The sequence below is a fragment of the Raphanus sativus genome, chromosome 4 (assembly GCF_000801105.2).
Source record: "Raphanus sativus cultivar WK10039 chromosome 4, ASM80110v3, whole genome shotgun sequence".
NCBI classification, from domain to species: Eukaryota; Viridiplantae; Streptophyta; class Magnoliopsida; order Brassicales; family Brassicaceae; genus Raphanus; species Raphanus sativus.
In genome coordinates this window covers 35,839,484-35,864,258 of record NC_079514.1, presented here as the reverse complement: position 1 = coordinate 35,864,258, position 24,775 = coordinate 35,839,484, and the positions used below count along the sequence as shown (strand labels likewise).

General features: G+C 37.5%; 3 protein-coding genes and 1 long non-coding RNA gene across 4 annotated transcripts; 2 read left to right on the top strand and 2 right to left on the bottom strand.

The window, feature by feature from the left end:
* Window positions 1-3,163: 3,163 nt before the first annotated feature.
* On the bottom strand, window positions 3,164-3,884 carry LOC130511484 (uncharacterized). Its single transcript, XR_008944964.1, has 2 exons — window positions 3,667-3,884; window positions 3,164-3,317 (listed from the first exon to the last, which is right to left on the bottom strand). It is a non-coding gene; the product is annotated as an uncharacterized LOC130511484 (long non-coding RNA).
* Window positions 3,885-8,576: 4,692 nt separating this feature from the next.
* Window positions 8,577-10,314, bottom strand: LOC108855739 (alpha-L-fucosidase 1). The gene is made up of 2 exons (XM_018629626.2): window positions 9,749-10,314; window positions 8,577-9,666 (listed from the first exon to the last, which is right to left on the bottom strand). Exons 1-2 carry the CDS (start codon window positions 10,276-10,278, stop codon window positions 8,685-8,687), a joined length of 1,512 nt encoding a protein of 503 aa, XP_018485128.1. The 5' UTR covers window positions 10,279-10,314; the 3' UTR covers window positions 8,577-8,684.
* Window positions 10,315-11,497: 1,183 nt separating this feature from the next.
* LOC108848236 (uncharacterized) lies at window positions 11,498-13,036 on the top strand. The gene is made up of 2 exons (XM_018621546.2): window positions 11,498-12,180; window positions 12,476-13,036. The coding sequence occupies exons 1-2, from the start codon at window positions 11,575-11,577 to the stop codon at window positions 12,833-12,835; spliced, it is 966 nt and encodes a 321-aa protein (XP_018477048.1). The 5' UTR covers window positions 11,498-11,574; the 3' UTR covers window positions 12,836-13,036.
* Window positions 13,037-15,421: 2,385 nt separating this feature from the next.
* On the top strand, window positions 15,422-18,113 carry LOC108855569 (UDP-glycosyltransferase 86A2). Its single transcript, XM_018629418.2, has 2 exons — window positions 15,422-16,051; window positions 17,091-18,113. Exons 1-2 carry the CDS (start codon window positions 15,532-15,534, stop codon window positions 18,014-18,016), a joined length of 1,446 nt encoding a protein of 481 aa, XP_018484920.1. The 5' UTR covers window positions 15,422-15,531; the 3' UTR covers window positions 18,017-18,113.
* The last annotated feature ends 6,662 nt before the right edge of the window (window positions 18,114-24,775 follow it).

Below are 24,775 nucleotides of genomic sequence, written 5' to 3'. Positions count from 1 at the left end.
TATGGAAAGATGATATCATGCTGTGAGCAAGAAACTTATTAACTTGTGAAATAGAGGCTTGGCAGCTCGACGTTTATAATTTGTGAGAAGTCAAAATATACTGCAAATGAATCATGCAACTGAATTGCTAAGGATATTGGTACTGTCACTGCACAGCAAGCAAAGGATTGGGGATTCAGTGGTGTAATGTTAAGAGGTCGTGCGACATGAAGACATTGATAGCAATATGGGGGAAGTTCCCATCAGGCAACAATGGTTCCGCCTGACTCTACTTAAGCATGCATATTATGTAAGCGAAGACTTGGTGTGAAGCCTTGGAGCTTACGTTAGAAGAGCAAAAGGCCCGGGGCTAGGGTGAGCTGAGGGGGGACAGCGTAAGTGAGCGAATGTGTGTAAGCCCAGTCAAAGATGACTGTTCTAGGCGGGGGGAGCCACCCACCTTTGAATGGTGTTGGTCCTACAGACCGTGAACGGATTTCGCCTCTGGCCTCTGGGCACGTCGGAACCGCGCGAGTTCACCGGGGTGGAGCACGGTCCGCCAAAACCGGCATAGATTAGGCGCTATTGATGGAACATGGTAAGCCTATCTTTCTCCATATGGAAGTGCTGCGAGCACTTAGAGATGCGGGTAGAGGAAGTCTCAAAAAGCGAAGGCCGAGCTGTAGGTCACGTGACCTGCACCGAGTTGGTGGCTGGCTGGGCTTTTTCCTTGATCAAAGCAGATCAACTAGAGCCGCGGGAGCGAGCCATAAGCGAGCCTTGTCGTAGTATTAGGAGCGATGAAGCTTTCCCAGTGAAAGGAATACGTAGCGAATAAGGGGAAGAATAGAAAAGCACTCTTCGGGGCTCACTATTGCCTCTATTACATAACCTTTCTCGAGGAACGCCTGGTCACTCAACCTATTAGCCTGGCTTAGGTCGAAAGGGCTTCCCTTTTTCCTGCTTGACCTTCGTAGCGCATCAAAGAGACTTCACTAAATCACTTTTTTACAGATTGAAAATGAAAAAAGGCAACCATTTAGAGGGGGATTTGTAGGTCTTATTCACCACTTTCAACTGACTCCTTATCCAATCAACAGAAAGCTACTACAGAAGTCCAACCCCTCTTCTGTCTGATGACAATCGGGAATACCTTGCTAGCGAAGTAAGCAATAAAAGGGATGCCATTAGTTTGATTCAAAGGCATATCTATAGGATAGCCTCTGTTTCCGACGGCAGTTTAGGAAACTGGAATTCCTTTAGTAAGATAGCTCATGAATGAAGCTTTCAAACCACTTCCTAATTTCAGGAGTTTAGGAGTACATATGAGTTCATGAGTGCATGAGTCAATGTGCCCGCTGTGGTGTATGAGCAAGTGATCTGATCCTATGCGCCTTTCTCCTGGTTATCCCATTCCTTGGCTTACATGGGAAAGACTAACCTCCCATTCTGACTTTCCTTCCCCTTTCCTCGATTGAAGATTGTTTCATCACAAAGTCTGACCCCTGTCAAACAATTCCAACATTCACAACAGGCAACATTCAGTGATACGTTATGCGTTAGTTGAAAGTACTCACTCTCCCCCAACTCCCAGCATTAGCAACATTGAGGAGATTGTTAACATGGGAATTCACAACATCGTTCCGGGCTGACCTCAGCTACAGTCTTTCCCTAACATTAGCATTAGCAACAGGGGAATTCTCTACACTAAACAGATAACAAGGGTTCTCCTAATTAGCCAGATTATGTCGGAGTCAAGCAAAGATTGTATGAAAGCAGAGAAGTATTAAGTAGTGACGAAGGACAGAGATAAGTACTAGAACAACAAACAGAAGTAGCAGAAAGATCTATTCAAAAAGGCAGATAGGAATGATTGAAGGTAGGCGTTCCTCGGAAGGTTGGGGAAGGGATAGCAGTATACAAAGTTCCTATAGCTGTGAAACGGTTATCCTCCAAGGAGGAACCTAGCTTCTTCAGCGAAGCTGAAGGAACCCCTATATTGTCCAGGGATGTAAATCAAGTTGGCTGGTTAAAAAACATTGGTCCAGCTTAAGCTTGACGTTGAATGGGAATTTAGAGCTCCAGTCCAGCTAGAAGAAGCGTTGTTAGAAGCGGCAAAAGCTATGAGATTCGAATCATAGGCAAGGAGTTGTGTCAAGAAAAAACAAAAGACAATCGAAATGGACAATCGGACGGATGGCAAAAAGATCCAATAACTGAGAAAGACAAAACAAAGATTCTTTTCGAGAAAATAGAAATAAGACAAGATATATGAGCAAGAAATCTGCCAAAGGTCTTCGAGATCTTGTATTTATATGTCGCTCTATTAAAAGAGCCGTGTATACCGGAAAAAAAAGAAAAGTGTTATCGGGTTTGAACAACTGAGTTGTTACAATGTTCTTTTTCATTTTAATAAAGTGACTCCTCTTCTTTCAGTCACTCCGTACCTCTTCTTATGAAAGATTCAATTTGCATTTCATTTCTTCACCGGGCTTAGACCATGTCTCCCGAACAATCTCAGTACATATGGCGCAAGACGATTCCACATATCGTGGTCGGAATGGGATCGGGTGTTTTCACGTCTCACCGTAGTGCCCGGTTTGTCTTGATTTCCGATTGCTGAACAAGAAGTCAAATGGAACGATTGTATTTTGTTGTGACCCGCGCCCGCTATGCGCCTTTGAGTCGAGTGCATTTCCATCGGGAAGGATTCAATCCAGCCACAGGTTCCCCTACGGCTACCTTGTTACGACTTCACCCCAGTCGAAGACCCCACCGTGGTATGCGTCAATAAGACCACCAAAAGTCTTTGTGTGACTAGTGTTACACAGAAGTGCTGGGTGATCATTGTTCCGATGCTTCGGGCGAAACCAATTCCCAGGGTGTGACGGGCGGTGTGTACAGGGCCCGGGTACATATTCATGTATATGTATACTTGCAAGACGAAGTTATTTACAATATGTATTACTGCAGAACTCGTTAGACATGCAATGATGCAAAAGAAAACCTTGGCCTATGATGTTAATTTGCGGGTTAGGGCCTAACCCTCACTTGTGTAATATAAACCCAGCCCTGTTTTAACCCAACCCTATTTTAGCCCTATTTTTTGTTGAGGGTTAGGGCTGGACCAGGGTTAGCCCATTTATTTTTTCTACAAGTTAATAATTTTTTTTGCATATCAAACTTAGCTGAAATTTAAATGTAAATGTTTATCATGAAATTAAAATTTAAAAGTTTACATATTTTTATTCATAATGGTATGTTTATCATAAAATTAAAAACTAAAAATTGCTCTCTTCCATGATTCCAAGTCGTTGTCTCCACTCCAACAGTTGCACCTATACATTCAAGTAATTAGAGAATTTAATCACTCAAGGAAGTCAAAGAACATACCTATACATTCACGTTGTATACTAGTCTACAAAAGTATCAAAACAGCTTGCTAGTGGCTTAGTACCATACCAACACAAATTCATTTAGACATCTAAGCAATCAAACAGAGAAGTTCACTAAGACATCTAAGCCAGCTCTAATCAACAAAGACAACAAAACTATGGTCACAGTTTCACAGAAATAACTAAAGCAAGCTACTATAGATCTCCAATACACACAACTTCATAACAGAAACATCAGAAATCTAAAAAACCACAAACTTAGAACAGAGATCAATTTCGTTTCAGAACAAACCCAAAAGAGCTTCAAACCCTTCGATTTCGTATTGATTACGAGAAAGATGAGAAGAAACGATGTTTTCTTTGTTTGCTGCAAAAAAAAAGTTAACCCTGATAAAACCCAAGTACCAAAGTTAAGCGGCTCTATTTTGGCCCGGATAGAAAAGTGCGGGTTTAGGGCTAAAAATTTTAGTGCGGGGCGGGCTAACCCTTTTCCTAAAAGCCCATATTAACATCCCTAGATAGCATGCTGTGAGCAAGAAACTTATTAACTTGTGAAATAGAGGCTTGGCAGCTCGACGTTTATAATTTGTGAGAAGTCAAAATATACTGCAAATGAATCATGCAACTGAATTGCTAATGGTATGTATATGTATACTTGCAAGACGAGGTTATTTGCAATATGTATTACTGCAGAACTCCTTAGACATGCAATGATGCAAAAGAAAACCTTGGCCTATGATGAGTACATTTTATTTATGAATAAAAAATGAATAAGCTGTTCAAAGTTTTTACCGTATGTGCCATGTGTTTTGTCATTTCGTTTATGTGGTCGCCTTATCTTTTGCCTTTGGTTGAATACGAATCCATTAAAATATTTTCCTTGACTCAGTGTTATCAAGTTCAAACATCCGATTCACAAGTTCAGATTTTGGGTCCATGTAAATATGAAATGATCCAAATTCGAAACTGATCATCATCTCATACAAGGTTTTTATTTTTTACAAATCCACACTCAAGAGAGAGAATCACATAGGTGCGAAATGTGTGGTTAACTTATTCACTCCACCAATGTGTATTAGATACCAAACAAACATATTGGTAACAAACATTAATTTAAAAATATATAAAGGTTCATAAAAATAAAAACCGATGTTAAGTATTCATTCAAAAAAAATAAAAACTGATGTTAAGTAACCATATATGTACACTATTTACTATATAGAGTAGAGAGTCTTGAGCTTCTCACACAACTGAGAGCTTCAAGAAGATACAGCAAACGTGATAATAGTTCTCTTACGCTCTTACAACTCCCTCTCTAAAACAATGCACAGAGGCTTCAAATCTAGCGTAAACAAGATATCAAACGACTTGTGGGTGTTGTTGCATACATATGCTCAACTCCAACATAAAAACTGTGAAAAAAGTGTAAACAAGAAATCAAACGACTTATGACTGTTGGTAACATCCATATGTTTGACTGCAACATTAGAAATTGTGATTTCTTGTGGAACAATCCCCAAAGAAGCACTCTTTGTGCAACAGAGCTGTATCCGTGTTACTATAGCTGGCTGAAACACTGATCTTAGTGGAACACGTTAAGTTACTCTCATGTGTTGAGCTTAAGGTTTCAAGGCCGAGATAATTGCATCCGAATCATTTCTCCATCAAAGACGTGATTACCCATAGAGATGGAAACAACACATTTAAAGAACCATCTCAAGAATTTAAATAAGTGATATAAACAGCTTCAGTGTATAAAAAAATAGCAAAGTGAGTATATGATTCTTTGCTTTAGGATTGAGCTTAGTGGTTGAACAAAAAAAAAAGATTGAGCTTGGTGAAGAGGAAGAACGCATCGGCTGAGCAACCAAAGAGAACTGTCGCAGCGGTATCGAAGCAAAACACAGTTTTAATGACGTATCTGTTACAATAGCCTCTATTGAAAACAACACAGATTCAGAAATAGATTTAACACATTCACCAAAAGCTTATTTCATGACATTACATTGGAATACTATATTTATTTATTTTATTTGATTAAGATAGAAGTCATCCACTCTGATAACATACGAGGCATGATTTGATTTTATTTGACAAAAGCACGTACGTAACAATAATGATTAATTTTATAATGATCACATTGGACATGATTACTAGAAATATTTGTACCAGCTTATTGTGTGGTTGATCTGGAATCATGATCTTTCAGATACCCTAACTAGAATTACTAGCATAAAATCTAATAATGTTTTTCCTGTTGGGAGTTTTCTAGAGGAGTGAAAAGGAGAGCGAGCACGTTTATCATGTTGGAAATTGTTTCTGCCCAATTCTAGCTAACAAATTACTCCCACGCCAATAAGCAACATACGCTTGGGTTTCTCAATCTCGTCTAAGTTGTCTTCTTGTGAAATGAAAGCTTGTTGTGATGGTCCAGCACTCCAGCTAATAGTTAATGAACTCATTCATTTTCTTATGACAGTGCATCAAATATGGAAAGATGATATCATGTTGTGAGCAAGAAACTTATTAACTTGTGAAATAGAGGCTTCGCAGCTCGACGTTTATAATTTGTGAGAAGTCAAAATATATATACTGCAAATGAATCATGCAACTGAATTGCTAATGGTATGTATATGTATACTTGCAAGACGAGGTTATTTACAATATGTATTACTGCAGAACTCCTTAGACATGCAATGATGCAAAAGAAAACCTTGGCCTATGATGTGTACATTTTATTTGTGAATAAAAAGTGAATAAGCTGTTCAAATTTTTTTACCGTATGTGCCATGTGTTTTGTCATTTCATTTATGTGGTCGCCTTATCTAGTTATCTTTTGCCTTTGGTCTTAATACGAATCCATTAAAATATTTTCCTTGACCAGTGTTATCAAGTTCAAACATCCGATTCACAAGTTCAGATTTTGGATCCATGTAAATATGAAATGATCCAAATTTGACACTCATCATGTCAAATAATTTTTTTTTCTTTTACAAGTCCTCACTCAAGAGTGAGAATCGCAAAGGTGCCAAATGTGTAGTTAACTTATTCACTCCGCCAAAGTCATATTGGTAACAATGTGTAATCTAAAAATATATAAAGGTTCATAAAAATAAAAGCTCAAGTTAAATAATCATATACTTATATTTAAAGTTAGGACATGACTGAATTCTCTGCTACCATCGGCAAACGCAGCTTTCACGGTTGGTACCGATTATTGATGTTTTGTAACAACAAAACGCTATAAATCATTTCCATCTGTCTAAATTCAAAAGTTGGTTCAAGCTATTGTTTACGATTGTCAGATGGTAAAAAAATTTTATTTATAAAAAAACTATGTAAATATAAAATGAATATTCAATTAATAATTTAAACTGAAATAGTATAAATATTAAAATAAATATTTTATATTTATATTATAAAACTTAAAACAAAATTTTTATTTTTTTAAAAAAAATTGATATAATAATTAAAATATAATACTTATATTTATTATAATAATATGATTTTTAATTTTTTATAATTACATAAAATATAAATATTGTTAATTTCTTATTTAATCACTATTGCATTTAATAGCTAACCAGTCATAAGTATTCTCCAAAGACACCAAATTATAATCATTGTACCAGTCATACAAATCTCTGATACGCCTAAAACTGCAAATACTCGCATCCGTAAATGTCCACAACCGCAAATGTCTGCAACCGCACCTGCAACCGCTGTGGTTACACCAGCCAGCCTCTTAGTAGTCACTCCAACAACAACAACAACAAAAAGAAAGTTGTTGGGATTTTGAGAAGAAAATTACAAATAAATTAAAATGCAAATACAGTTTGAAAATACCCACATGCATAGAAAGAGAGCTCCAAACAATATTTTTTCTTCTTTATGTTATACGTACTGATTTTGTTTTGCTTGCTAATATGTAACACTATTAAAAAGAGATGTGTTTCTTACACATATTATCTTAAACGTTGCATTTTACAACTTAAAGGCAAAGGCAAGAGTAAGATGAGAAACGCTCGTAGATGAAATCCCAGTGATAGAATTGATTGTATAATTGCTCTCAGAAGAGTCAGAAAGTGATGGAATGTCTGCATCTGATGTATGCGTTTTGTATTCAAATTGGACACTGTGAGTAAGAAGAAATGTAGGTAACTTGAACAACTACTAGGATAATGTTTGATGAGTAATATAAATGTATTATGATTGCAGGAAAGACAAACTCTTGACATGTACCTCAATAACACTCAGTTCACAAAGACTAGCAAGATACAAACCAAGTGTTATGCGAGGAAGACTGTAAAGGTGATCAAGAAGCTTAAAGCCGATGTGAAGTTGTTCACAGAACACCCTCAATTTTGTCTTTTCTTTCATATGCTTGAAGAACCAAACCTGAAACTTATAAGTAGAATGAGGAAATGGAGATTTGTTGGTGTAGAACGAGGAAAAGTAAACAGAAATTGAATTATGAGTTTTAAGAGTTCAAAATGGTTAATTATGGTGGTTGAAAAGAATGATGAAAGTGACATTGTTGTAGATAAGGAGAAATGTTTAGGGTGTATTTGGTAACATCCATATGTTTGACTCCAACATAACATAAGAAATTGTGATTTCTTGTGGAACAATCCTCCAAAGAAGCACTCTTTGTGCAACAGAGCTGTATCACTGATCTTAGTGGAACAAGTGATCTTAGTTGAACAAGTTAAGTCACTCTCATGTGTTGAGCTTAAGGTTTCAAGGCCGAGAAATTGCATCCGAACCATTTCTCCATCACAGACGTAACTTGGTTAAAGATGCTGCAGATGGAAACAACAGCATTACAAGAACCATCTCAAGAACCTATACCAGAGGTTTGACCAGCTTCAGTGTAAAGCAAAGTAACATTTATTTGCCGGCTTTAGGATTGGGCTTAAAAAAAACGCATTATCTGAGCAACCGAAGAGAACTGTCGCAGGCTCGCAGCTCTATCACATTATTAACTGATGTGTCTGTTGTCAACACAGTAATCTGCTAGATTAACAAACAACACAAATTCAGGACACATAAAACTGAAATTTTCAGTTTCTCAATTACACAGCTCAGAGGAGATTCGACACATTCACCAAAAGAATATTTCGTGACACTACATTGGACAAAATTAAATACACTTAAGAGGTGAAACTATGACCTACAAAAGAGAGAAAATTGGAGCCTTCATACACACAACATCGATCATTTTATTTAATTTAGATAGAAGTCACAAATGATAATATACATAACATGATTATATCATTTGACGAAGCACCTAACACTTCTTCAGAGAAGTTATTTCTTGGAATCATTCATTACAATCTCCTCCTGAAGCGTCCTTGTGACTGTTATCTTCGAAGATGAGTCCCTCCCCTTATCGGAAAACTTATCCATGTAGACTCCAACGTACGATATAAGCGGGTCGGCCCTAGCTTTCTCCACAACAAGCTTCAAAGACCGAGACTGACACCTCGGAAACCTCAAAAGCCTTTTGAAACCAACGGTCGTGCCGCTCACAACTCTCTCCCACTCACCGCTCTTAACGTTCCGCATCTCCAGACGAAAAGAGGCCACCCTCTGTCCCATCTGGATCGGTTCTCCCACTTCCAACACGTTGAAACTAACCGGATCTCGAAACTCCAAGTACAGCTCCCACCCTCTCTTCTGCTTCTTCTCCTCTGGCGCCCAGTACTTATCCAACCCTTCTTCCAATACATTCTCCGCACCAAACTCCGAGCCACGGACGCTGCTCGAGTTAACAAAACCTTTCCGGGCGAGGTTATTGTCGAAAATCGATTTTTTCAACTCATGAAACTCCTTAAGAACCTTAACGTCCTGTTCCGATATCAACCCTGACGAGTTAGGAGGAACGTTGAGCAAGAAAAGACAGTTCCTCCCCACGGAGTCATAGTAAATCTCAAGAAGCTTAGCCACCGGTTTAGGACTCTCCAACGCGTGCCAAAACCAACCCGGTCTGATCGACACATCGCACTCAGCCGGCACCCAATCCTGACCAAACCCATCGCCTTCCTGAGAGTAGAGAGGATCAGTGTCCCCTATTTTCGCATCGGTTCTGTTAAAAAGCGACCAGCAAGTAGAGCCAGCGACTCCAGCTTCGTCACCGATCCACCGGACATCAGGACCGGCGTCGGAAAATATAACGGCGCCGGGCTGAAGCTGGTGGATCAAACTAAACCAAGTGTTGAAGTAATACTCCATGTCTTTCTCTCCTTCCCCTTTGGCTCCATCTAACCACACTTCCTTGATATCTCCATACCTAAAACAATAACAAACAAAAAAAAAGATTCGAATCTTTCGAAAGGGAATCAAATCAAAAATCAAAAAAGGAGGTTTATTACTTTGTGAGCAACTCGGTCATCTGACTTAGGTAAAACTCGTTGTACTCAACCGTCTTCCCGTAGCTTCCGTCGTGGCGATCCCACGGGGAGAGGTAGAGACCGAGCCCGATGCCCTCGGCGGCGGCGGCGGAAGCTAGCTCGGCCACGACGTCGCCGGTTCCGTTACGCCACGGGGAGGATCTGACGGAGTAGTCGGTGTAGGCGGTGGGCCAGAGGCAAAAGCCGTCGTGGTGCTTCGCGGTGAGGATGACGCGGGAGAAGCCGGAGGATTTGGCGGTTCGGACCCACTGGGAGGCGTCGAGGCGGGTCGGGTTGAAGACGGACGGGTCGGCTTTGCCGGTGCCCCACTCGGAGTCGGTGAAGGTGTTGGGGCCGAAGTGGAGGAACATGGACATGGATCCGAGCTGCCATTGGAGCTGTTGGGAGGAAGGGAGGGGTGGGAGAGGGAGAGGGTGTGGTTTTAGTGGACTCGATTTGGATGGAGAGAGGAGTGAGGAGAGGAAGAAGAGGAGGAGAGTGAGTAGAGACATTCGATCTCTTCTTTGTCTTCTTCAATTGTTGTTGTCTTGTCTCTTTCGTTTTATACGCAGTTTTTATTCTTTATCTTGCTTGGCTGTGATTAGTTTAATTAATTAATTAGAGAGAGATGAGAACTTAATACAAAAGCAATAATTATTACTATGTTTTGTTATTAATATGAGACTTACTTACATTTACATTTTAAATGACTGATGACCTATTTTAGTAAAAAAATTATAATGCTTAAAATTTAGTTGTTATTAAACCCATATGCAGTTGTTATAAGAAATATTATTTTTGTCTAATAATAATTAAATGGTTTGTGGATCTTTGTTTAATCGTTTGATTTATGAAATGTTGTTACTATGGATTTTGACAAAAAGATTTAATTCTATTCCCATTATAAACCCATATACAATTGATATAAGAAATATTATTTTTGTCTAATAATAATTAAATGGTTTGTGGATCTTTTTTTAATCGTTTGATTTCATGAAATGTTGTTACTATGGATTTTGACAAAAATATTTAATTCTATTCCCATTACTAAATTTACTTTCTCCTATGTTTTGACTTCATGAGTTGAAACAGTAAAAGAGCAGGTTCTGTTTCGAACATGCTGACTTTAATTGGATTTATGGGCCCAGTGATAAACTGCAAGACGTAAATCAATCTCTAGAGCCAAGAAAAAGTAAACAACGTGGATAGAATGTTTACATACTCTGTAGCTGTACAAGAACCTAATATAAAATTCAGTCGATATTATTTATTTATGTCTAATTAAAAATTAAATAAATAAAATAAAAATACAAAAGGTTCATACAACAGTTTTTTTAGAAACAGTAACTCCCATAACTATTTTCTATTTTTTTATTTAGCATTAAAAACTAAATAAAGTAGACTGATAATTTTTATGCTTATAGATAGAAACTAAATCTAAAGACATATTCTACAGTCTAACCAATTGCCCAAATTGACTCAAAGGTCGATAACAATCTCCCGTGAATAATGTCCGCCATTGACTTCCCTGAATCACTTCACAACCCTTGTTTATCGAATGAGCCCAGCTCTCTCGTTATTGTTTGATAATTGATTTGTTAATCACTCTCGTACAACCTTAACATATTAAATAGAGGAGACACAAGGCCTTAACGACTTAGCCCAATAAGAATAAAAACAAGGCCCACTCCCACTCATAGACTGATCAGATCTCTCGCTAGTTATTGTCTTGTCAGATCTAAAATCACAGTAAGAGCTTAAGCTTCTCACTAACTTCGTTCTTGTCGGAAATAACAAAAAAAAAATCAATGGCAAACGCCTGGAAAAGAGACAAGAATCAGAAGCTATTATCACCAAAGACCTTAATCACTCTCCTTATCCTCCTCTCCATCATCTTCCTCTCCTCTCTCTTCTTCTTCTCCTCCTCCTCCTCTTCCTCATTTCTCCAAAACACCAATCCAACCATCTCCACCAAGTTCCCGATCCCACCATTCGACTGCTTCAAATGCCCCCAATCCAAACCCATAATCGCCAACGTCGTCGAGAATCTCAAACACCCTTTCCTCTACTCCCTCGCCGATCTCGGTACCCTCCCGGAGAAGCCCCACAAGAACATCGTGAGGCTGCTCAAAGGGAAGCCCTTTCGGAAACCGGACATCTCCGCCACGATCCAGGAGGTCCTGGAGAGGATGAGGGCCGATGGGAAAGACGGGTTCGTCGTCGATGTCGGGGCTAACGTCGGTATGGCTAGCTTCGCCGCCGCGGCTATGGGGTTTAGGGTGCTCGCCTTTGAGCCTGTCTTCGAGAATCTGCAGAGGATCTGTGATGGGATTTGGTTCAATAGAGTTGCCTCTTTGGTTACTGTGTTTGAAGCTGCTGCTTCTGATAGAAATGGTGATATTACCTTCCATAAGGTATATATCACATTTCCACTATCTCAGATTAAATTATTCATAAAATAAGCATTATTATTATTTATGTTTAAATCAATGTTCTAAAAATCGCTAGGCACTAGTTAGGGCGGCTTATAGAAGATTATTGTTTAGGTGGGCGCCTAGGCCGATTTTTATTTAGCTTGCCTAGGCGCCGCCTAGATCGATAGAGGATGAGACGGGTGTTACAATATCATTAGTAGTGGTAACTGCCAGTGTATAAAACCACTCATCTTGTTTTATTGGGTCTGGCTATATGTGTGTTGTTTGATACCAGTTGGTAGGGAGGCTTGACAACAGCGCGGTTTCGGAGGTGGGGGCAAGGCTTGCGTTCAAGTCCAACAAGGAAATAGCGGTCCAGGTGAAATCCATACCTCTTGATGAAATCATCCCGCCTTCTCAACCGATCCTTCTTGTCAAGATCGACGTTCAGGGCTGGGAGAAGCATGTTTTAAACGGCGCGAAGAAGCTGCTCTCCAGGAAACCGGCGGAGGCTCCTTATCTGATCTACGAGGAAGATGAAAGACTGCTCAAGGCGAGCAATAGTAGCTCCAAAGAGATACGAGATTTCCTGAGAAGCGTTGGATATAGCAAGTGTGTGATGCATGGCACAGATGCGCATTGCACTAAGGAGTGATAGAGACTGGAACTTAGCGAAAAGGGGCTAATAAAGATGCCATACGAGTTGAGGAGCATGTGAAAATGAGCCATTGGTATTTGCTGAGAAAGACCAAAAGTTGCTTATGTGGTCAGTCATGTTTGTTTCTCCTTGTAATATGTATTCAATTTTTTGTGATACCGGTTCTAACTAGTAAAGATATGTTATTGTTGATGTGCACACTAATGTACACGTATCATTAAACTTACAACTCAAGCCTATTTGGTGCAAGACTTGAGGATCGATATTATGTTCCAAACACGATTAAGTATTGGCTCGATGATGGGGTCTACGATGATCTTGACGGTGATTCTCAGTGGTTGTAAATGTGTTTGCAATGTTTTAGTTTTAGGGTCTTGAGTTTACAAAATGGTTTATATGATCTGTATAAACAGTATGGATTGCAGGTTTATATGAGTATTTTATCCGACCAGAGTACTTCGCGACGCTATGTTGGCAAGGTACAATTAGAAGATTATTATTTATTACTTTATTAATCTGAACCCTTATTTCACTAATGATTTGATTATTAATAATTGTGTAATTCTGGACAGAGTAAGGATTTTAGGTTGCAATGATTATTGGTTACAAGCTACCATGATCTTACAATATTTTATCAGTCACACATTATTATATTTATTAGAAGCAAAAATTGGCACAAATCTTAACATTACAAAAAAAAAATAAAAAACAAAATAACGATGCAATGGTGACTGTTTCTTTAAGCGCATATATTTATATGCATTCGAGTTTGTAGATGCAATGGTAGCACGTCAAGTTTCAAGCCTTTAATAAATTAAGATAGGTGGATGACCGCCATCTCGTAAATGCAAATATTTTTTAATTTTTTATTTTTCTTTATTTTTTTCTAAAATATATAAAAAAATTATCAAAACAAAATATATTTTAAATTTTTAGTTGCAAATGAAAATTTGAATTGTAGACAGTAAAATATCTATAAATTAGTAATGTAAGAACTATGATATTTTATTAATTTATAGAGTTATTAATTTATAAAAAAATATTTTTTAGATTTTTGAATATTTTACTAATAAAATAAGAAACAGTTGATTTAACTTAAAATAATTTAAAATTTTAAAATTCATATTTTTACATTATTTGGTATATATTTTATGTTTCGTATAATTTAAATTTGGTTTTAGATATAATTTTACTAATTATTATCAAAATATATTGAATTGTTAAAAAATGAAGATATTTTCATTGTGAATATAAAACCAATAATGTTTAGTTTAGACTTATAGAAAAATATATATAGATATAGATTATTAAGTTATGATCTTAATGGAGCTATATATTTATATAAAATTTTTTAAAAATTATTATCTTATTATTTTATCGATTTATATTATATTTTGAATCAGTCAAATTCAAAACTAAAAAATGTATTAACTTATAATTTTATTAATTTATCGACTTTCTAATGTAGTTGTTATAATTCTGTCACCACTTGTATCTCTCTTTTTAATTGTTCATTAATTTTTTAAGCTTACATATAAACAATTCTTATAACAGATTTAGAATTTTTATAAAAACTTCTATCTTCTTTTTTCTTTCTCTAAATTTTTTCCTTGTCTCAAACTTCATATTTTAGCTCCTAGACTTGAATGTTTCTCTCTAATACTTCACATTTTCCATAAACATTACTATGTTCTTCATCAGTTTCATTAGCTTTTCGTTCTACATTTTTAATGCTCCTAGCATAACACTCATAAGTGGTCACTTTATCCATCCAAGAAAATGATTACCCGGTATACGAACATACTAAAGATAAAACATATACTCACATTTGATTACCCGGAGTATCACACAAAGCAGACGCAACAAGATGAAATTTGATTAACTCTACTCTAAATAGAATACTTTAGCACCACACGAATTCACTTAATCACATAAACAATAAACCACATGTAAGATTATCAAATTGCTTCCCATTTTCGCTCAAAGATTCATCAGAACACAATACCCCTAAATTTACAATGACCACGAGTATCGGTTCTAGAATGCATATCCCCTCCACCACCACTTAAGAAAAGCTTTCTCACAGAATTTCATTCGTCTTGATCTTCTTCGAATATTATAGATGCTGGCAAATAATACAAGGGAATTTGCATAAACTTTAGAGGTATATAACGGGCCAAGCAAAAAGAAAATTTCAGCTTTCCTTTTTCTTCTTATATATAAATGATACCTCAAGCCTTTTTTGCCTCGTTTACTAAAAGGAGAGTATTTTTGACAAAAAATCTACCACTTTGAATCGGCAACTTTAAAAACTTTTGAATCCTAATCTTATGGTCATTACCTTTTCTAAGAACTAGATTTTAGCCATGGTATCTTACTTGATTTGCTCAAGAATATCTTATAAGAAAATAAGTCATTAATCCGAAAATTATATTTACGTATCTATTAAAAATCAAAGAGGAGAAAATGCATAGAAATGCCACTAACCATCCACTTCTATGGCATTTCCGCGAATCAATGCAAAGTCATTCATTTACTCCCAACTTGCCCCATTTATTTTCTTTTTCTTAATCACAGATTCTTCTTTTATTTTATTTTATTTTAACTAACAAAAAATATAACCTTTAAATTTCTCTCATTCGTGGTTTCTCCTCATTATCTAAAGCTCCCAAAGAAAGAAGATCCCAATTTCAATGGCCGACGTTAAAAACCCTAACAATCATCGTAAACACCATCTTCATGCTCTCTTAATCCCGTACCCATTCCAAGGACATGTAAACCCGTTCGTACACTTAGCCATCAAGCTCGCGTCGCAGGGGATCACCGTCACTTTCGTCAACACTCATTACAACCACCACCAGATCAACTCCGGGGATATTTTCGCCGGAGTTAGATCGGAGTCTGGTCTCGACATAAGGTACGCTACGGTCTCCGACGGACTTCCTCTCGGGTTTGACCGGTCTTTGAACCATGACCAGTACCAGTCGTCGCTCCTGCACGTGTTCTCGGCTCACGTGGAGGAGCTGCTTGCGGAGAGTCTTGTCGGAGAAGGTGTGAATGTGATGATCGCAGACACGTTTTTTGTCTGGCCGTCGGTGGTTGCGAGGAAGTTCGGTTTGGTTTGTGTCTCGTTTTGGACCGAAGCTGCTTTGGTTTTTTCTCTCTATTACCATATGGATCTGCTTCGGATTCATGGTCATTTTGGTGCTCAAGGTAAATTATCTTCTTCTTTAGTTAGTTTAGCTATTCTAATTCAATTCTCTGATTTTATATTTACAATTAATAATACCGCTAGATCTTCCGCATTTTTGTCTTGGTCAACGTCTATATTAATTTCGAAATGTGAGTAAGATTGAGAGATCATGTTTACCGATCTTTTTTTTTGAACAACCATGTTTACCGATCCAAGATTCGAATATTCTGTTATTCCTATTATATATTTATACACTTATATGTTATGCTAGTTGTGTGAGAAAATATTAATACTGGTGAGTATTTTTGGGAAATATGCATTATTACATGGTCAAAATTTGCTTTTATATTTAGAAAAAAGATGGCGACAAACTTCCCAGCTGGTTTATAAATCGGGTTTTAATACATGCTGATGATAATTTGATAGTAGCACGTTAGTAGATTAAATCGTACTAAGAAAATATCATATACAGTATAACCTCTTTAAATTAATAATCTATAAATTAATATTTCTATAAATTAATATAATTTCATAGTTCTAAATTGAGTTTTTCGTTCAATTAATATCTCGATAAATTAATAATCTCTATAAATTAATAAAAATTATAGTTTTGGTGTAGTCCCAATATTATTAATTTATAGAGGTTTCACTGTAGTTATGATTTCTCCTCCATTGTGCCATATTTTAAATAAGCCTGAAAAATGATACCTACCTAAGGGATAGAGATTTTTATGTATGGTTTATGTTTCTTACTAAAACATTTAATTAGGTTTTTTTTTAAAGCAAGCGTTACGATTTGCCGACCAAAAAGGAAGAAGAAAAAGTAAAGCGTAAAGATATAAAATTGGGAAAATAATATCTTTTGTCACTAATTATGGCGCATGTGAATAATGTCAGGTGTAGCTGGGTAACTTGGGGTCCATAAATTCATTTTCTTGTAGGGTCTGTTAAAAAAAAAAACATTTTACAAAACCTTACATTATGGAAATATTACCAAACGCATCCTTATATTTTTCGGATTTATCTAAATCTGACCCAATCTTTTCCATGCAATCACAGAAACCCGAAGAGACCTAATCGATTACATCCCGGGAGTCGAAGCAATAAACCCGAAAGACACGGCGTCGTATCTCCAAGAAACCGACATCTCCTCGGTGGTTCACCAAATCATCTTCAAAGCCTTCGAAGACGTGAAGAAAGTCGACTTCGTCCTCTGCAACACCATCCACCAATTCGAATCCAAAACCATCCAAGCCCTAAACTCCAAAACCCCCTTCTACGCCATCGGACCGATCATCCCATTCAACCTCAAAACCGGTTCCTCCGTCGTCACCACCAGCCTCTGGTCAGAATCCGATTGCACGCATTGGCTCAACGCTAAACCGGCCGGTTCGGTTCTATACGTATCTTTCGGCAGTTACGCGCACGTGACCAAGAAAGACCTCGTGGAGATCGCGCACGGGATATTATTAAGTAAAGTCAACTTCGTCTGGGTGGTTCGTCCCGATATCGTCAGCTCCGACGATACCGACCCCTTGCCGGAGGGGTTCGAATCGGAGGCCGGAGATCGAGGGATCGTGATCCCGTGGTGCTGCCAGATGACGGTTCTCTCGCATCCGAGCATCGGGGGGTTCCTGACGCACTGCGGGTGGAACTCGATCTTGGAGAGCATATGGTGCGAGGTTCCCTTGCTTTGCTTTCCCTTGCTGACTGATCAGGTCACGAACCGGAAGCTCGTGGTTGATGATTGGAGGATCGGGATGAATCTGTGCGAGGATCGGAGTTTGGTTGGGAGAGAGGAGGTGAGGATGAGTATTGACCGTTTGATGCGTGGGGAATCGAGGGAGGGGGTTAAGGGGGAGATCGGACGGGTGAAAATGAGTTTGGAAGGTGCGTTGAGAGGGGGTGGATCGTCTGAGGAGAATTTGGGTTTGTTTATTGATGGACTTGGGGCTAAGGTTGGGTTATCGAATGGAAAAGCTTAATGGTTAAAAATATGTGTTATTGTGTTATAGAAGATGACTGTATCGTTTTGTCAAAATTTTGATTATCGGGAATAATAAGTTTTATTTTACCTTTTTAGTTATAAACCGGTGATATTCATACTTGCAATTTTGATTAAAAAAAAATTATAATACTTGGAAGTTGTAAGTATGTATTCCTTATAACCAAAAAATAATATTATGCAATTTGGAATCAAACTAATCAAATCAAATAAAAGAATTCAATCACTCTTCTGGTTTCATTTTCCAAGTTTAATATGATACATTATTTTTTCTACTTTACCATCAACGTAAAACAATTCAAACCAAAACTTCTAACAGTTTTCATTTTCAACTAGCAAAAATTTTAATCTAAAATCATCAACCATCTGATACCTAGTAACTGGATTGTTGATTTTTGGAATGAAATGATGTGGAATGGCTTATTCCATTAATTCCAAAAAAAAAAATTCACCATTTGACATGAATGGAATGAAATACTCATTCTATCAATTCCACAAGAAAATAGGTAAAATATAAAGAGGAATGATTCCACAACAAATTTGATTATGAATGAATGAAATTCATTCCATTCCATTTTTTGCTGTATTCCATTCATATCATTCCATTTATTTTAATTCCATCAAATTCCATATTTTTTTACTAGTTACAGCCAACTGTTATTCGTCCTATGACAAAACAGAAAACGACCAGACACATTCTTGTTTGGGTAAAAACGTAGCAAAACATAAACAATAAGATGGTAGCCAAAAGCCATAGCCAACAACACAAGCATGTTCCTCCACTTGGAGTTTTTTTTTTTTTTTGACTAAACCACTTGGAGTTTGCTCTGGAGATATTCGGTAATCTCCTCCTATTGCCTCGTAATCTGATATACTCCTCACTTCTCCAACAGCAAACACTTCCCCAAGGTACTCGTTTTCGAAAAGACCCTGCAACATCCAGTAACGTTTTCAGAGTTTTTTTCAAAAGAAAGCAACGATTGTTTTCTTTGAAGGTGTTGAGAATGTGTCTAACCTGAATGGAGTAAGTGTGGAACGAGATGTAAGCCAATGGGTAAGCCATACGGGTTTTGGCAAAGCGTTACGGATTCTGAATTGTCCTGCAGCAGAGCATTTATCTTATTATGTAGTATGAGCTGTACTCTGAATATTCGTCTCCATCAATAAAGTATTTCATTTGCCTGTAGACTTAACTCTAGGAATGAACCACATTAAATATATGTGCTTTTTTATCGTTTATTCATATGTTAATCTGTATTTTCTCACATCCGTAACAACATACTGGTATCAGAACTTCGGGTTAATGGAGGTTTCTCTTGGTGATCAATTTGTGATTGACAGGATAAGTTAAAAGAAGTTAGTGGTAAACATATGAATGCCAAAGTTCACACATTTCAGTTTAATATGGATTTCAAACTGCAATCCATAATCTGTGGAGAGAGAAAAGAATGCATGTCGGCAAGGAGAAGCACTACGCTCAGCAACAACACTACACGGCCTGATAACAAAACGATTCGTAATCGCATAATATCACTTAACCAGAGGCGGACCTACACAGGGAAATGGGGTGTCACCTGACACACTTTTAATCTCAATAAATATTAATTTGTTTGATAATACTATGGAAAATCGGTAGTTCTAATGGTAAATTCTTCCTCCTGACACCCCTAACCCACGGTTCAAATCCTGGTCATGACACCTTTTGTTCATTTTTTCCTCTTAAATTTTAAGTTTGACCCAGGTAAAATTAGATCCTAGGTCCGCCACTGCACTTAACACAAAGGGAGATTATGGCCTGAATGAGGAGCTCTAAATCTGGTTTGCTACTAGGACTTAATTGGAGTCAAAGGTTATAAGGAATATGAGGGAAACTCTCTTTCGAAAAAGTTGTAAAAACAGTTTATTTTTGGATCAATCTTCTCTATTAAATATTAAAAAATACAATTTGTATCTACCACAAAAAGTCATACTAGATTCATTTTATCAATTACATATTTTTAATTATTTACATTAATCTATTAAATATTATTATAATATATGGTTTAAAACATTCGCAATAACAACACAGTTATATATTTATAAAATAAAAAGCTACATGTATGTTCGTGCGGATCAAATTGTAATTTAACATTAATTCAGAAAAGTAAGTTAGCATATCTCAGATTCAGATTGGAAGAGATTATGGACTAAGTTAATTATGGATTGTTCGGCACCACTTCACCACCACATATTGTAGAAAGTAGAGAGAGATAAATTTTTCATGCAAAAATCCCTTTTAACAACAAACACTACAAAAAAACATATTATTTACCAGGGCGATATTCGTTGTAAATTCGTTGTAAAAAGGGGATTACGACGAATTTACCTCGAAAAGCGATTCGTTGTTATTCGTCCGTCGTAAAAGAAGATTCGTCGTAAACGCCACGTAACGGTTACGAGTTAATGAATTCGTCGTAATGTCCACGTAAAGCCTCGTTGTAACTAACTCGTAAAGATTCGTCGTAAAGAAGTTGTAAAGAATTCGATGTAAATTCGATGTAAATATTCGATGTAAATTCGTTGTAAAATTTATGACGACTTTACATCTCCTTCGTTGTAAACTCGATGTAATTATTTACATCGTATTTACGAGTACTTCGATGTAAATTCGTTGTAAACTTTACGACGAATTTACATCGTTATTTTATTTATTATATTAATTATATTAATTTCATTTATTATTTTATTTTTATTTATAATAAATTTGGAAATTATAAAAATTAAAATTTCAAATAATAAAAAACAATTGTTTAGAAAATAAATATTCCATAAATAAAATTTAAGTTTTAATATTTTACAAAACAAAATTATAAAAATAAAAATCTACGGGAGCGATACATCATCAAAGTAGCCGGTCCCGTTCGGTCCCTCTCCGCTCGTTCCCGCTCCCACTGGATCGGTAGATTCGGGATCCCGTTGTTGCATCCCGAGAGCTTCTCGTCTGGCCGCCAACGCTCTCTGCATGTTGGGGTTCCCCATCGCCATAATATCCAACAGGTTCTCGAGAGAGTCTAAACGCTCCTGCTGGGTATCCAATCGAGCCTGCATCTGAGAAGTCTCTTGGGCCCGTCTAGAAGAGTAAGACGAAGTCGCCCTTGCGACTTCGTTTACAGAACCGATTCCCACCGTCCGACCCTTCTTTCTTGGAGCGACCTACAAAAAATAATATTAAATAGTTAATATTGTTGAAATAGTAAAATTAATTTAAACAAAAGCTTTTAAATTTTACCTCCTCGAAGATCCTGTCGACCTCTTCCGTCGTCAATTTGACGGGTAATCCATCCGGAGACTGCTGGGTAAGTTGCGTCTCCCGCTCATCAACCCGAGCAGCCACAGTGTTGAAGAGCTTCTCGGATGCAGGATCAACAAAAGTCCCGTCCGGTTTGGCGTGAGTCATCTTGAAGAGGTCGGACAAAGATGGCATGACTCCGGTCTTCTCAAACTACAAAACCAATAATAAAATATTAAATATTGAAATTCAAATTTATTAATAAAATAAATATTTCAACTAAAACTTACAGCGTCGAGACGGATCCCGGCATGAGGTTTTTGCCCGGTGGTATGAAGCATAGGCAAATTCCCGTCTTTATCCTTGGTCATACGGGAAGCGGAGCAGGAGTTGGCCTTCTTGATTGAGCTGGGTAGCTTCCAAAAGGCGATGAGGCCATCCCATACATCCTTGGTGACCCCAGTGGGCTTCCCGTCATAGCCGTAGATCTCCCACTTATCCTTCCAATCCGAGACCGTGTTGGTAAGGCGAGTCTTCGTCTTTGCCTCGAATTTCTTCTTCACCATTTCGGTGATTCCTAAGGACCAATTCCACCTTTGCTGAAACAAACAAAAATATGAAACCATTAATAATTAATTATTAATAATTAATAAAAATAATAAAATTAAATATAAAAAAAAATTGAAAAATTACCGCAAACTGTTTAAACCAAGTGGTCTTGACGTGATCTGGAGTCAAGCTCCAGTTTGGATAAGCTCCGTCGAGGTATCCCTTCATCGTCTTTGAAACGCTCCGGGAAACACGGTTGTTGGCCCCAAACCTGCAAATTGAACCAACTTGTTAATAAAATATATAAAAATGATTTGAAATTTTTAAATTATAAATTTACTTACCAATAAGTAACCGGCGGTCTATCGGGGTCCAAAACGTCCATACCCTCCCGTCCAGGCGCGGAAAGCAAATCCTCCACTGTATATCTTGCGTATGGTGCATGAGGAGGCACCCGCAAGTCTGGATGAACATCTACCCCTGGAATGGGCTCCTGCGGAGCTGGTGGTGGAGGAGGTGGAGCCATCTGAGCTGCTGGTGGCGGAGGTGGAGCCATGTGAGGTGCGGGAGGAGGACTCCAAACTCTCTGAGATGTCTGAGAGTCCGGAACGGCATCAGAAGATGCTCGGCCGCCGGAAGAAAAAGACGTCCCGGCACCGTCGCCAAACATCTCATCATAAGTCGGTGGTGGTTTTTTCCTAGGAGCCATGATCTACATTATTTAAAAAAAAATAATTAAAAATCACAACACTATTAATTAATTATTTTTAAAAAAAATTCTCTATACTAACCACCTAAACTAATTCCCTAAACTAATTCTCTAAACTAATTCCCTATACTAACCACCTAAACTAATTATAAAAAAAAACTAACTAGAGAGAGAGAGAGAGGAGTTACCTTAGAGAGAGAGAGATTTGTGAGGAATGAACGAGGAAGCCTCGTTCAGAGGCGTTGCATATATAAAGAAAACATGTTCCTCGTAAATTTGTCGTAAATTTACGAGGAATATACCAGGCCCGCGTTTTTGGGTTTACGACGAAAGTACCAGGCCCGCGTTTTTGGGTTTACGAGGAATATACCAGGCCCGTGTTTCAGTTTACGACGAATTTACGAGGACACGTGCTTTCTGGGTTTTTGGGTTTACGACGAAAGTACCAGGCCCGCATTTTTGGGTTTACGAGGAATATACCAGTCCCGTGTTTCAGTTTACGACGAATTTACGAGGACACGTGCTTTCAGGAATTACGACGAATGTACCAGGCCCGCTTTTTTTGTTTACGACGTGTTTACAACGAATCTTTGAAACCACAAATCAAATCCCTAAACCCCGATTCATGGTTTACAACGAAGTTACGACGAACCTAAACTTTACGAGGAAATTACTAGGCCCGCGTTTTTTTTTACAACGAAATTACAACGAAATATGTGAAACCCCGAAAATCAAAATCCCTAAACCCCAAACTTACATATCTATACTATCATATCTTCTACACATTCAACCTCTTTTTCTAACTGAAACCATAAACTCCAAACAAGCTGCAAATTAAACAAATGCATCATATCATATAATTAATTAACATCATATCATATAATACACACGAATATTATTTACCTTTCAAAAGAATGCATCACAGCATCCTCGCAGTTGAGCAGAATATAAGTGTGGACACTATGCTTATCCTCATCACTGGACCACCATACTTCTCTCAGTTTACCACCAAACCGTCCAATTTGGCAGAAAATGTCAGGAACACCGTCTACTGCATAAGATTGCGGTACTCCATCATCATCATATCTTCTAGGAACTCTTTTCCTCGTACGAACCGTTCGGCACCACTTCACCACCACATATTGTAGAAAGTAGAGAGAGATAAATTTTTCATGCAAAAATCTCTTTTAACAACAAACGGATATTTTATTATTCAAAATTAGAAGTGACATTTACAACCAGAATAAAAAATCAATAAAATAAAGTTTAATATGTAAAGATCTTAGAGTTGCAGTTCTAGAGAATACAAAATTGCATTTTGTCCTCGAGAAGTTGTATATGATTGTATATAAGAGATAAAAATAACACATACACTTGCATTACATATACTCCTCCATACAATCTCGACAATAAAAGAGTCAAAACATCACATTATTATTTTCACAATTAAATATATTTTGGTGGAGAAAAAAAAACTAACTACGGCGAAATTTTGGACCGGGAAGTAACTTTGGATGAGGAACACTTAACAGAAACAAGAGGCTGATAATTTACAAACCGGCTCGGAGCAGATCTCGGTCGGAACCCCTTAGGCTTACAACTCTTTACTTCTGTCCCACGGAAAATCTGATTCTTTGGATTCAGTTTGATTGTATCATCGACTGATAAAGACTTCATTGATGTGCTTGGAACGCTACCCGGTGGTATTAAACGTCCTCCGGCATATAGGAGTACAAGGTATAGTGTGATAATGACAACATGGAATTTTGTATTGAACATTGGATTCAATTTTTGCTTCGTTAGAGAGTTTGGTATAATGACATGTGAGAAATATATAAGTGGCGGGAGATATGCATGTATTTAGGGTTTAGGGTTCATAAATGGACTCGTGATGTATGGCTGGAAACGAAAGAGAAGAGAGTAAGTAGGAGATGACAGAGGCAAAATGGCTGGCACTGCGGAGATGTTTTTTTAGTTGGGAAGAGAAAAAGTGTGATGAGGTGGGGAAAAATTCAGAAGAAGTAGGGAAGTCCGTGAGTTTCTGAAATCGCAATCAAAGTCGAACGTTTGTCTTTGCATTTATTGACACACTCACACAAACCTCTACATTTGAATTGTTTAAATGACCTGGACATCTGCCATGAATTTAATTTATAAATATATTTGTACACAGATTGATCAAAAAAAAAAAATTTGGACACGGTTGCAGAGAT

Coding starts and splice junctions, on each gene's coding strand:
- LOC108855739 (XM_018629626.2), bottom strand. CDS start 10,278: ATGTCTCTACTCACTCTCCTCCTCTTCTTCCTCTCCTCACTCCTCTCT. Junction 9,667..9,748: donor ATGACCGAGTTGCTCACAAA/GTAATAAACCTC, acceptor TTATTGTTTTAG/GTATGGAGATATCAAGGAAG.
- LOC108848236 (XM_018621546.2), top strand. CDS start 11,575: ATGGCAAACGCCTGGAAAAGAGACAAGAATCAGAAGCTATTATCACCA. Junction 12,181..12,475: donor GTGATATTACCTTCCATAAG/GTATATATCACA, acceptor GTTTGATACCAG/TTGGTAGGGAGGCTTGACAA.
- LOC108855569 (XM_018629418.2), top strand. CDS start 15,532: ATGGCCGACGTTAAAAACCCTAACAATCATCGTAAACACCATCTTCAT. Junction 16,052..17,090: donor TGGTCATTTTGGTGCTCAAG/GTAAATTATCTT, acceptor ATGCAATCACAG/AAACCCGAAGAGACCTAATC.